Source organism: Manacus vitellinus, unplaced genomic scaffold, assembly GCF_001715985.3.
Source record: "Manacus vitellinus isolate BGI_N305 unplaced genomic scaffold, ASM171598v3 ctg7180002432842_pilon, whole genome shotgun sequence".
Lineage (NCBI taxonomy): Eukaryota > Metazoa > Chordata > Aves > Passeriformes > Pipridae > Manacus > Manacus vitellinus.
In genome coordinates, this window is record NW_021938437.1 from 4306 (window position 1) to 15961 (window position 11656).

The following is an 11656-nucleotide window of genomic DNA, read 5'->3' on the forward strand; positions in this document are numbered from 1 at the left end:
CTGCCTGGTTCTGACACTCCCATGGCTCCAGCCTTTTTGCCACCCCCACTCCCCCGGGAGATGCTTCTTGGGGAAGCGACACCAAATATCACCTGTCACGTTTTAGTCTCACCCCCTAAAAACCTCAATCAGAGGCTTTTTGAGTTGATTTAATAAATTAATTTGATTAATTTAATAATTTTCTGCCATTCGGCCCAACCCTGCGCGTGTTCCTGCACCTCCAGGTGAGCGCCCTCCTCCTCCTCCTGGCTGGGGACACCCTAACCCTTTCCCCAGGCACAGGGGAGGCTGCAGAATAGAGAGATATGTTTAAAAAAAACCCCAAAGAAACATAAAAGGCCCGGTTGGTGCCATTTCCTGGGACCGGACGCGCGTTGGTCACGAGGTGAGAAGGTGTCTGAGGCTGGTGTCGCTCTCGGGACATGCCAACGACCTCCAGAGCCACCATGGCTGGGGAAATGGGTCATGCCGATCTAAGAAATCCTGGGAATGAGCCTTCTCCGGCTGAGAAATGTCCTGGTGAGTGTATTTTGGGGGAAAAAAGGCTTATTTCAGGCCCTGGGAAGAGTTTTGGGTCCGTTACCTTTGGGGTCCCTTCGCTTCTCCATCCCCACGTTCAGGTTTCCAAGCTCACGGGGTGGCCTTTGAAATGGGGTCTGGGCTTGTCTGGAGCAGGACAGGGACAGGAGAGGCTGGAAAATCTCCAGAACTGGAACAGTTTTGTTTCCCAGACCCTTCCCTTGGTGGCCAAAAGGGACCCCAGGAAGCCCCAGGGGAGTCACCACCCCTGGGAGGGCAGGGAAGGGGCCGAGCCCCGTTCGGACCCCGGAGGTGTCGAGGGCTGGAGGGACCCGTGGCCACCAACTCCCAGCTGGAAACTGAACCCGTTTGGGAGTTCCCAGGTCCTGCCCTCTGTCACTGGGTCCCTGAGGCTGCTCCCGAGGCTGCTGCACCCCCTGAGCCCCCCAATTCTCCCCGGGGGTGCTGCCCTGGCTCGAGCCCTGTCAGGGAGGAATTTATGGCTTTGGAGGAAGCAAAGCAACCAGAAACTTCTGCTCCAACTCACAGCTCAGCAGAGGGGTTTGGTTTTGTTTTTCCTCTAAACCTCCAATCTTCTTCATGTTTTTTTACAATTTTTAAGCTTAATTGTGGCCTCTTCCAACTCCTGCCCCATGCCTGTGGTGGCACAGAGTCCTCCTCACAGCCGGGGCGCTGGGGCACCTCGTCCTGCTGGTGCTGGTGGTGCTCCAAAATGTGAGTGGTGAGTAACCAGCTCTTATCTCCATCTCACACCCCGGCAAGAGGTCTGGGAGCGGAAATCTGGGTTTGCTGCAGCGGTTCAGGTCCTGGAGGGTTGGTGCAGACACAAGAGCCAAGAGCAAAACCCCCTCTGGGCACACCTGGAGCATCCCCATGAACAAGGGAGGGAGGGCAAGACCCGTGGGCTTCGGGCCTAATTCATTAACTGTGGGGCAAACCTCGCCCTGTCTCTGTGGGGTTTGTGGCTTGGCTTCAGCTTCTCATTCCCACGTCTTTGCTCCCAGTTTTTCAGGGATCTCCAGGTCCTGAAAGTGACACCAGAGTTGAGAGCCAGGCCAGGAACCAGACGGAGCAATGCATCTTCCCATCCCTGGTGCAGTACTTCTGCCAGCCCCAGGGGCAGAGCCCCCCAGGTGAGCCCCCTTCCCACATGGTTCTGCTGGGAGAGGCTCAGGTGGGACCTCGGGGGGCTCCTCCTGCGAGGAGACCCTGCACTGAGGGTTCTTTGGCAAAAAGGAGCATTTTTAAGGAAGAATTCTCTTTTCCGTGCGATTTTTGGCGGTCCCACCTCCCCGGAGGAGCATGGTCAGCCCAAGGGGGGATGTTTCTCACCACCCTTCCTGCACCCCAACCACTTGCTCTGCCCTCATGGTCACCCAACTTCTTCCTCCTCCTCTTCTCCCCCCTCCTCTCCCTCCTCCTCCTCCTCCATGGTGGCAGAGCAGAAAAACCACAAGGGTGGGAAATGACTCGAGGGTTTGGTGCCTTTCATTTGGGGGGACAGGGAAGACCTTGCTCACCTTTGGGGTGTCTCATTCATGGCCTTTCCTCCTCCCCAGCCCCTGCTGGCTGCAAGCTGTGCCCCCAGGACTGGCAGCTCCGTGGGGAGAGATGCTACTGGCTCTCCAAGGAATCGGGGAACTGGACTCGGGGCAGGAAAAGCTGCAAAGATCAGGGCTCCGAGCTGGTGGTGCTCAAGAACGAGACAGAAATGGTAAACAGGAAGGAGAAGGCTTAGAAAGGACCCAGAAGTCCTGGGTTTTTAGGGAGGGGGGCAGGGGAGCAAAAGGCTCCCAGTAGCAGGAGGGTTTCGGGTTCAGAGCATGGGGCCGCTCATGTCCCATAGGTTTTGGCGGTCAGGTTTGTTCTGTGGCTTTGCACCCCACGGAACTCCACATGGAGAGATTTTTTTGGAGCAACCGGTCCCTTCCATGTCCCAGGAGAACGTCAAGAGTGTCACAAGTAGGATCTCGTGGTCGGTGTGGGTCGGGTTGAGGTCGCGGCAGAAGGAGTGGACGTGGGTGGACAACACCCCCTACGACCCCCACAGGTGAGTGTCCGAGGTCTGGGGGGGTAAAAAGCTGCTTTGGTCCATTTGAGACCCCGATCCACGTCCCCACATCACTGGGGGCCATGCAAGGGTCTCTTATTCCTCTGGCAACACTCTGCAGACCAAGAGTCGGGGTCATGGGACACACTGGGGTCATGGGGCATGTTGGGGTTGGTTATGAGGCACATTGGGGTCATGGGACACTTTGCTCCTCTCAGCCAATAAACCCTTCATCGTGTAGGTTTGGGGTCCTGCAGGAGCCGGACAAAGGGTTCTGTGGGACCCTGAAAGGCAAGAACTTGGAGGTTGATGGCTGTGCCAGTGACCACACGTGGGTTTGCCAAAAAGCCCCTTTCCAGCTCTCCTCGCCCATGGTTGGGAAGCTGGATGATGCCTCCACCTGACACACTCGGGCACGGACCTCGTGTGGTACAAAAAAAAAATTTATTACAATTTTTTCATGGTTTATCCACCTCATTACATCAGCAGTAAATTCCTGTTAGTGACTTTTCTCTATATCTACTTTTTAGTTAAACATTCTCTGCACAGGAGAAAAATACTCCCAAGCAATTTCACACACACACGGATTTATCACCACATCTGCATTTATCTTGCAAGTTCCCCTTAAGTTTCTCCCAGAGTCACATAATCTCGGTCCCTACACTTAAGTGTTATTTTTATGCTTTTATATTACTGTAGATAATAATAAGCCAAGCAGCTCCATCCCTGCTTTCCTTTGCAACCAAACTGTCCTAAAATAAACACACATATTCCAACACCCGCCCCTTCGGTGTCTTCGCTCTAAACCCACCCCATGGGAGTGACGGCTCAAAGAGCCATTTAGCCCCGTCCTCAATGGGTGTCACCGACGGGTGGAATTGGCGATTCTGTGAGGGCAGTTCTGTGAGGGCAGTTCTGTGAGGGCAGTTCTGTGAGGGCGATTCCATGAGGGCAATTCTGTGAGGGCGACTGTGAGGGTTACTCTGTGAGAGTGATTCTGTGAGGGCAATTCTGTGAGGGCGACTCTGTGAGGGCGTTTCTGTGAAGGGGATTCTGTAAGGGCGGTTCTGTGAGGATGACTCTGTGAGGGCGCCTCTGAGGGCAGTTCTGTAAGGGCAGTTCCTTGAGGGTGACTCTGTGAGTGTGGTTCTGTGAGGGCGACTCTGTGATGGCGCCTCTGTGAGGATGATTCTGTGAGGGTGACTGTGAGGGAGGTTCTGTGAGGGCGTTCCGCCATCTTGGCTCCCTCAGGATGAACAGGGCCAACCCGGCGCCCGCGGGTGTTCCCTCGGACCTTTCCCCACCCGCACGGGGCGAGCGGCCCCCGCAGCTCCCGCCCCGACCAGGACACGAGGGACAGCGGTGGGGTCGTACAAACTTTAATATAAATGGGTAAAAAAGGAGAAGGAGAGAGAAGCAGAGCGGCAGCACTGATACAGTAACTCTGCTGAGACCACAATCAGGACATTGTACATTCACATTCACAGATTCGTGTAGTGTTGAGCAGCAGATGAATACTTCATATGCACACGTAGTGTTATGCATCTGCATCGTTAAGGTGTAAACATATAGTCATAGAAAATTAGGAAAACTGGAGAAAGACACCCCTAGTCCACAAAGGCACACATCCACTTCCACATCATGTCCCTGCAGGTTCACCTCCTTGAGACCAGTTACTGAGGTGACAATGACAAAAGGCACCGAGGTTCCTGAGGTTGTGCTGAGATGTGTCACAAAGCAAATGTTCACCTGCAGAAGGACATCCCTGGGCTAGTGGAAAAAGGAAAGTTGTGAGTCTTCAGGATGGAGAAGGTCCTTTCTCCCTCACTTCTATTACAGATGAGGGAGTTTGGGGTTTGCTGCAGAGGTACGGCAGCTGCTTTGAACAGTCCTCGCTCCTGAGTACAGTCCGCCAGGTACACACACTCTGAATTGCCAAGGACCTCCAGCCTGCAATGAGGAGCAGAGACAGCACTGTTACAGGGCAGGGCTGTTAACAGGACAGGTCGTCTCTGCCCATTCCCCCCAGCAGATGAGGAGACAAGCGCTGCCCAGGAGGGACAGTCCCAGCAGCCTCATCCCCCCCATCCCCTGCCCGTCCCCCCGGGACTCACGAGGAGTTGTAGCTGCTGCCATCCACCCACTGCAGCCGCTCGCCCCGTCTCCGCAGCCCGAGCCAGTAATCCAGGTTGCCATTGAGGTGGAAGATGTGGTCCTGGGAGGGAGAGAGCAGGTGGTCCTGTGAGGGAGAGAGGAGCGGGCAGTGAGAGCTGCCCCGGGCCAGAAACCCCCCCCAGCCTCCCCTCTGCCATCCACACCCCCCAGAGCCCCTCACTCACCATCTCCTCGTCACTGAGCATGGCCAGGGAGGCCCTGAGCTTGGAGCACCGATTCTGAGCCTGCTCCCAGGTCCTCTCATCCTTCAGGAGGGAGTAACAGATGCTGTTGTGCTGATCCCAGGCCTCAAGAGAAGGCACAGAGCATGGATCCTTAGGTGTAACTGGAATCTCTCTGTGACTTTTTCCTGGAGAGAGAAAGGGAGAAGGTCTGAGGATTCCCCTCCACAGGGAGCAGGGAGCCCAGCCCTGTGCCCAGAGCTGCCTCTGTGCTGAGGCAGCTGCTCCTTCCTCACCTGCCAGCACAATCTTATCCACCACAAAAGCCACGTTCAGGAGCACAGACAGCACCAGGAACACAGTCAGCCCTCGGCAGGATCTGAACCAATTGCCTAGAGCTGGAAAGAGCCACTGGCCGTGAGGATGGAGCTGTCCTGAGCAGGCCCAGCCCTCACATCCCCCCAGCCAAAGCCAGAGCAGCTGACATCCACCACCCAGGGCAGGGCGAACCCTCCAGACCCCCCTTTTCGCCCCCTCCCGCTCCCCGAGCCCCGGCGCTCCCACCTGCACCTCGAACACGCGCTCGCCGCCGCCGCCTCGATTTCTTGGCCACCGGAGCGTTTTATTCCGACGGGCCCGTGACATCGCCGACGAAGGCGGGGACGAGGTGGACGCGAAAACGTCGCCGACAAAGGCGATGGGAGGTTGCACTGCACTGACCGCCCTCACAGACAGGAACCTCCAGCGGGAAACGGTGCAGGAAAAGGGCAAGAGAAACACCCCTTTGTCTCCTTTGCGGCAGGACTGGGACACTTTTTGCTCCTCTCAGCCAATAAACCCTTTGTCGTGCAGGTTTGGGGACCTGCCGGAGCTGGATGAAGGGTGTGGGACCCTGAAAGGCAAGAGCTTGGATCTTGATATCTGTGCCAGTGACCACAAGTGGGTTTGCCAAAAAGCCCCTTTCCAGCTCTCCTCGCCCACAGTTGGGAAGCTGGATGATGCCTCCACCTGACACACTCGGGCACGGACATCGTGTGGTACAAAAAAAAATTTTATTACAATTTTTTCATGGTTTATGCACCCTGTTACATAAGCAGTAAATTCCTGTTAGTGACTTTTCTCTATATCTACTTTTTAATTAAGCATTTACAGAGCAGGAGAAAAATACTCCCAAGCAATTTCACACACACATGGATACATCTCACCATGTCTGCATTAAAGTTGCTGAGCTCCCCTTGAGATTCTCTCAGGGTCATATAATGTTGGTTCCTGATACTTAAGAGTTATTTTTATGCTTTTATATTACTACAGATAACAATAAGCCAAGCGGCTCCATCTCTGCTTTCCTGTGCAACCCTGTCCAGGCCATGGGCTGCAGCTTTTCCAGGAATGTGCCCTGGGAGACAGTGTCCAAGGCTTTGCTGGAGGACCTTTCGAGGTCCCTCTGGATGCCAACCCCAGGGAAGGGCTGGAGCTGTGCCAGGGCAGGGTCAGGTTGGATTCCAGGAAAAGGTTCTTCCCCCAGAGGCTGGTTGGGCACTGCCCAGGCTCCCCGGGGCAGTGGGCACAGCCCCAAACCTGCCAGAGCTCCAGGAGGGTTTGGATGATCCTCTGGGGAACAGGGGGTGACTCCTGGGGATGGGCCTGGGCAGGGCTGAGGGTTGGACTCCATGATCCTTGTGAGGTGCTTTCTGATACAAGATATTTTTGAGATATTCAGTGAAAATTTCACAGCCAGACAACTGAGATGTTCCCCCAGCAGTTCCAGTTGCAGTGCTGGGGTGAAGCTCCCTCATCTGGTTGGAGATCTAGGGTGAAACTTCTGTTTTGGGGTCTCTTAATTTCCCCTTCCACAGGACATAGTCATTGGGGCGGCTGCAGATCCAGTTCTTCTCCGTGTGGCACAGGGACGAGCTGATCCACCCATAGTTCAGGTACCCACAGGGTCCTCCACCCCTCACCTCAAACCTGCAAATGCCAATGGGACCAGAGTGAGAAAGGGAAAATAAAAAGAAGGAAACTCCCCCCTAAAAATTAGGAAGAGCTGGGATTTCCCCTCTGGCAGAGAAGGGCTTTGGCTGGGGGGGTCTCCAATTCTCTGATCAGGGTTGGGGGGCAGCGACCTCGGCCCATCCCAACCCCCCATGGAAAGCCAGGAGCTGCCTGGACACGGGGCAGGAGAAGGTGCCCATCCCAGGATGGGGCATCCCAGACTCCAGGAAATCCCTGGGGCCCACCCCGGGGCTCCAGCACGGACACAGGGACCCACCTGCCGTTCAAGGCCGTGCCATTGATCCACTCCCAGCCCTTATCCCTCATTCCCAGCCCGATCCAGTGGTTTGCTTCGCCTTTATAGCGCAGAAGGAAGGCCTGGAAGGCAAAGAAACGTTGGCTTTGGCCAGTCTTGTCTTCCCCACCTCCTCTTTCCCTCCTGTGCCCACCCCCAGCCAGGCCTGGGGTTTTTCCCAAGGGCTTGGCTCCCGGCTCCAGCACTGGCAGCACTTTGGGGCCAGCCTGGGGGGTTTGGGGCTGATTTATCCTCTTGTTTTCCCTGTGTTTCCCACCCCAGTGCTGCTGCAGAGGCTCAAGCCCAGTCCTCACCAGTTCATCCCAGTCCTCACCAGTTCAGCCCTTGTGCTTATGGTGGCCAGTGAAGCTCCCAGGGCCTCACATCTTTCCCGACCCGTGGTCCAGTTGCCCTCAGCCTCAGAAAAATAATAACATTTTCCTTGGAAACCAGGCCAGGTGTCTGGGCACACGTGGGAGAATTCCGGCTCAGGGAAAGGGGGTCTCACACCGAGAACTGAAACACAGAAAGCTGAGTCAGATACGTGGGCAGCCCTGAAAAGCAGCAAAATGGGGTTGATTCCTTGGGTTTTTTTTTCTAGCAGAGGAGATTGGGGGATGATTGTCTTGGGAAAAGGAATGTTGTGACCGAGTGAGGAGCAGGTGCCTGGACCAAAGTGCAGAGAAAAAGGGGAGTCACCCACTTTGGGAGCCTCCCTTGATGCCAAGAAGGTCCTGGGATCCTCCCATCTCCCAGAACGGAGGTGCCTGGCCCGGATCCTCCCCATGGGGGTGTCTGGGTGGGACTCACCAGTCACTGCCACGAGCAGGCTCAAGCTGAGGATCCCCAGGAGCACACTCTGAGTGAGAACACGCACCTTGAGGGATGTTCTCCAGTCTGACTCGGTTCTGTAGGACCCTGAGGCAGGAAAGAGCAGGGTGAGGATGGCCTGGCTCCTCTCCCCTCTGCTTTGCCCTCCTGTGCTGGACCCTCACTCCATCCCAAGCCCCACCCAGGCCCATCCAGGGACCCCTCTGGGGGCTCAGAAGTCCTTCAGAGGCACTGATGTGTGTTTGAGGGCCTGGAGATGGATCTTCAGCCTCCAGAGGTGAATTCCACAGCATGGAATTCAGTGCAGCTGTGCCTGGGCTGCTCCACACCCACCCAAAGGCTCCATCCCCATCCCACTGGTGCTGCCTCGGAGTGAGATGCTCTTCCCACACCCCGCCCTCCCTCGGAATGTTTGGGGTTTTCCCAGCATTACTCCATTTGCACTGTTTCTCTGGATGGCTGTAAGTGTTCAGTGTTTCTTCCTGGATTGAAGAATTTGGCTTTTGGATTTCTTTCCCCATCCTTGCAGAGAAGTCTCAGGGCCCGAGGCTGACGTTCCCTGGGCTCTGTGGGGTGGAAGCACTCGGCAGCCTGGGGTGGAAGGAGAGGAGAGGCTGAGGGGACCTGCAGGGAGCTGAGACCTCCTGGGCACAGCCCAGCCAGCCACAACAGCCCCTGTGGGGCTGGCACTGGCTCTCAGCGTTGTCGTGGTGCCAAGGGCACAATCTGGCAGGGCTGAACACACATCTGGGAGAGGAGGTGGCACAAAAGGACAGAGGGAGGGGAGGGGAAAATATAAGGAAGGGAAAGAGAAAGGAGGGACAAAAGATTAAGGAGGAAAAAAACAACCCCAACAAATTAAGGAGAAAGGAAAGAGAAAGACAAGTTTAAAAACACTTTATTAAATAAATAAGCCATTGAGAGCTCACAGGTCAAAGGCAGCTGAAGTGTTTGCAGGGGACAGGAGCCTGTTCAGGGCTCAGGAACTGCTGCCAAAACGGAGGAAAAGGCACCAGGGCTTGGAGCAGAATTTGTGCTTTGGGGGCCCTTTTGCAAAAACACACAGGATGGAAAGTAGCCTGTAACAGTTCACAGCATCTCTTCTGCTCGGGTTTTTTGTTTGTGGCTCCCCACAAGCTTGTTTTGCTCACAGGAAACCCGGCTCTGGTTTCCCCTCCCCGTGCCCACTGTTGCAGGAGCACGACTTAGTTCCCTGCACCCCCAACCAACAGGGGCAGCAGCTTTTGGTCCTCTTGGGTCTTGTGTTAAGTTATCAGCAGCAAACGTACCAACAGAAGCTCAACAGGAACGTGTCCTGATAAAACAGCGATATTTCATTGCCAAAGTGAGCTCTGAAAGCTGCAAAGGTTTGATTGTGGGTAAACAGATGTGAAAAAAGCACAAAGCCGTTCCCTCAGAGGGGATTTGCAGGAGGAAACTCAAGGAATGCTCAGATGCAGCGTTTCCAGAGCAGTGGGAGGGTTAAATTGGTAGGAGAAAGGAGCAAAAACAGGATGAGCCAGAAGAGGGTGGTACTTCCGCACCCTCAAGGTTTCCAAAGCTGAACAGGACAAAGCTCAGAAATTAAAGGAAGTCATATCTTGTGACTTGGCAGAAGTCCACGTGCACAGGTTCAGACCCCTCATTTCAAGCCAAAATTTCAGTCCTACTTTAACTTCTGCCTCCCAGTGTCAACTGAACAAATTCAACAAATTCTCTTAAAAAGACCCCCAAAGGTTCACATTGTAAGACCCCCCCTGGGGCAGCCCGAGCTCCTGGCCAGGTTTAATCCCTCCCAAACCCAATTCTGAGCCAGAAACCAGTGGACTGGTGAAGGTTTTGGTATTTGCAAAACTGAAGTGTCAATTTGAAGCTAAAAGAGACCCAGTGCAGTTACTGATTCACCCAGTCCCACTGACATGTTTGCTCCTTTATGATGACTAATTTCTGCCTCCCAGTGTTGACTGTACAAATTCAACAAATTCCCCTAAAAAGACCCCCAAAGGTTCACATTGTGAGACCCCCCCTGGTGCAGCCCGAGCTCCTGCCCAGGTTCAATCCCTCCCAAGCCCACCCTGGTTTCCAGCTGGTTCGCTCCAGCTCCCCCCAAAATCACTGTTCATTCCACTCAACTGAAACAAATTAAAGTCCTTTTTATATCATTATTTACCTCTTTTCACCACGATTTTCTCATTTATTTTCCGAGAAGCAACTCTGTCAGCAACAAGGGGCTGAAAAAATCCAACAAAATCACTGAAGGACCAGCAAAAATGACAAACCAGCACAACCCCGCAGCAGACACTCAAACCAACCCCATGGCAGCAAAAGCCTCACCAAACCCAGCTGTAAAACTGTGACTTTTGGCGTTTATTCCCCCCTTCCCCTTCAACGTGCCACGTTTAATTAATCAGGTGGTCATTGCAGCCCCCCCAGAGACAAGACCATGATGTGGGGGCTCAGCCCTGTCCCAGCCGTGGCTCACTGTGGGCAGGGAGCACCCACCACCCCGAGTTTGGCAGCCCAGGAGCTGCTCTGGAGTACTCACCTCGCAGGGCAGCTGCCAACGGGTGGATGATTTCTCGGAACTGAGTCTGTTGAGCCACAGACAGGACGGGAGTCAACCACAGAGGTGTGGTTTTCAGTTTACAGCTCTTTGGCTGTTTTGCTGTTCTCCAACAACTCTCAGTGTGGCTCATTTTTGAAGGAACAAAGTCCATTTTTTGCACCTTGCTTACTTACAAATATTTAAGAGTTCTCAACCAAGGGATCTGTGATGGGCTGGCCCTGGTTGGTGCCAGATGCTGCTCTGTCACCCCCCTCCTCACCCGGGCAGGGGACAGAATTATTCCAAACTGTCACCTCGTGAAAGCTGCACAGTTCAGAGCCAGAAGAAATGAGAAGCTGTTGGAGATTTACAACCACCATCGTGACATCTGAGAAACCCGGGGGGAGGTTTTTGGCTGAAGGGGTCCCACATGGCTGGGATGGGGGCCCTGCACTTTAAATGATACCAGAAAAGATGGACCAAAATGCACCCAACCACAAGTATTGTCCTAACTATATTTATGACTTTTTTATACAGCCTTTCATTATCAGGGGGAAGTGTTTAATTGAAGAAAGGCTCTAAAGTCGTGCTGAGGGATCAGGGAGAGGTCACTCACCAGTAGTTCTTGTGGGCACAAGAAAGGAATGGATCAATGACTAAAACCAGTTTTTTCTAAATCCATCGTGGTGTTAAGAGGAAATAAGAAAACACACGAACTTCAAACTGCAAATGTACGGGAAACTGCAGGCAGGGAACTGGAATTCGGGTTTTTTCATAGTTTTTTTTTGTTGTTGTTGTTTTATTGGGTTGAAAAAAAAAAACACCTGCAGACAAGCTCCCTGTCGTGGCCCTGTCGTGACATGGGGGTGCCATTGCCTGGACGCTGCTGGCCCAGGGCAGCTGCAGAACGGGCTCAGCCTCCCAAGGGGAAGAACCAGCGCCCGAGAGGCTGCTCAGGATTGTGCCCAGCGGCTCCTACCCCGGCAGTTTGGAGCCCCAGGGGCACCCAGCGCTGGCACTGAGCCCATTTGTGTGTCCCTGTTTGTTAATGTGGCTCGGCTTCTGGC

At 54.2% G+C, this 11656-nt stretch overlaps 2 protein-coding genes across 2 annotated transcripts; one reads left to right on the forward strand and one right to left on the reverse strand.

The window, feature by feature from the left end:
* Positions 1-238: 238 nt before the first annotated feature.
* LOC108639745 (killer cell lectin-like receptor subfamily B member 1B allele A) lies at positions 239-5938 on the forward strand. Its single transcript, XM_018072971.3, is given in 6 exon segments — positions 239-519; positions 1142-1261; positions 1545-1673; positions 2100-2254; positions 2481-2590; positions 5779-5938. Coding segments are annotated over 6 exon segments (771 nt in total). The 5' UTR covers positions 239-422.
* A 607-nt stretch (positions 5939-6545) lies between these two features.
* LOC108639751 (C-type lectin domain family 2 member B-like) lies at positions 6546-10271 on the reverse strand. The gene is made up of 6 exons (XM_025895123.2): positions 10215-10271; positions 8478-8635; positions 8024-8131; positions 7548-7729; positions 7196-7296; positions 6546-6894 (listed from the first exon to the last, which is right to left on the reverse strand). The coding sequence occupies exons 2-6, from the start codon at positions 8563-8565 to the stop codon at positions 6735-6737; spliced, it is 639 nt and encodes a 212-aa protein (XP_025750908.1). The 5' UTR covers positions 8566-8635; positions 10215-10271; the 3' UTR covers positions 6546-6734.
* Between the last annotated feature and the right edge of the window lie 1385 nt (positions 10272-11656).

Excerpts from the sequence above, each read along its gene's own strand:
- LOC108639751 (XM_025895123.2), bottom strand. The coding sequence starts at position 8,565 with ATGGGGAAAGAAATCCAAAAGCCAAATTCTTCAATCCAGGAAGAAACA. Across the intron at positions 8,132-8,477 it reads AGAGAAACAGTGCAAATGGA|GGTCCTACAGAACCGAGTCA; the intron begins GTAATGCTGGGA and ends TTCCTGCCTCAG. Across the intron at positions 6,895-7,195 it reads GGCACGGCCTTGAACGGCAG|GTTTGAGGTGAGGGGTGGAG; the intron begins GTGGGTCCCTGT and ends TGGCATTTGCAG.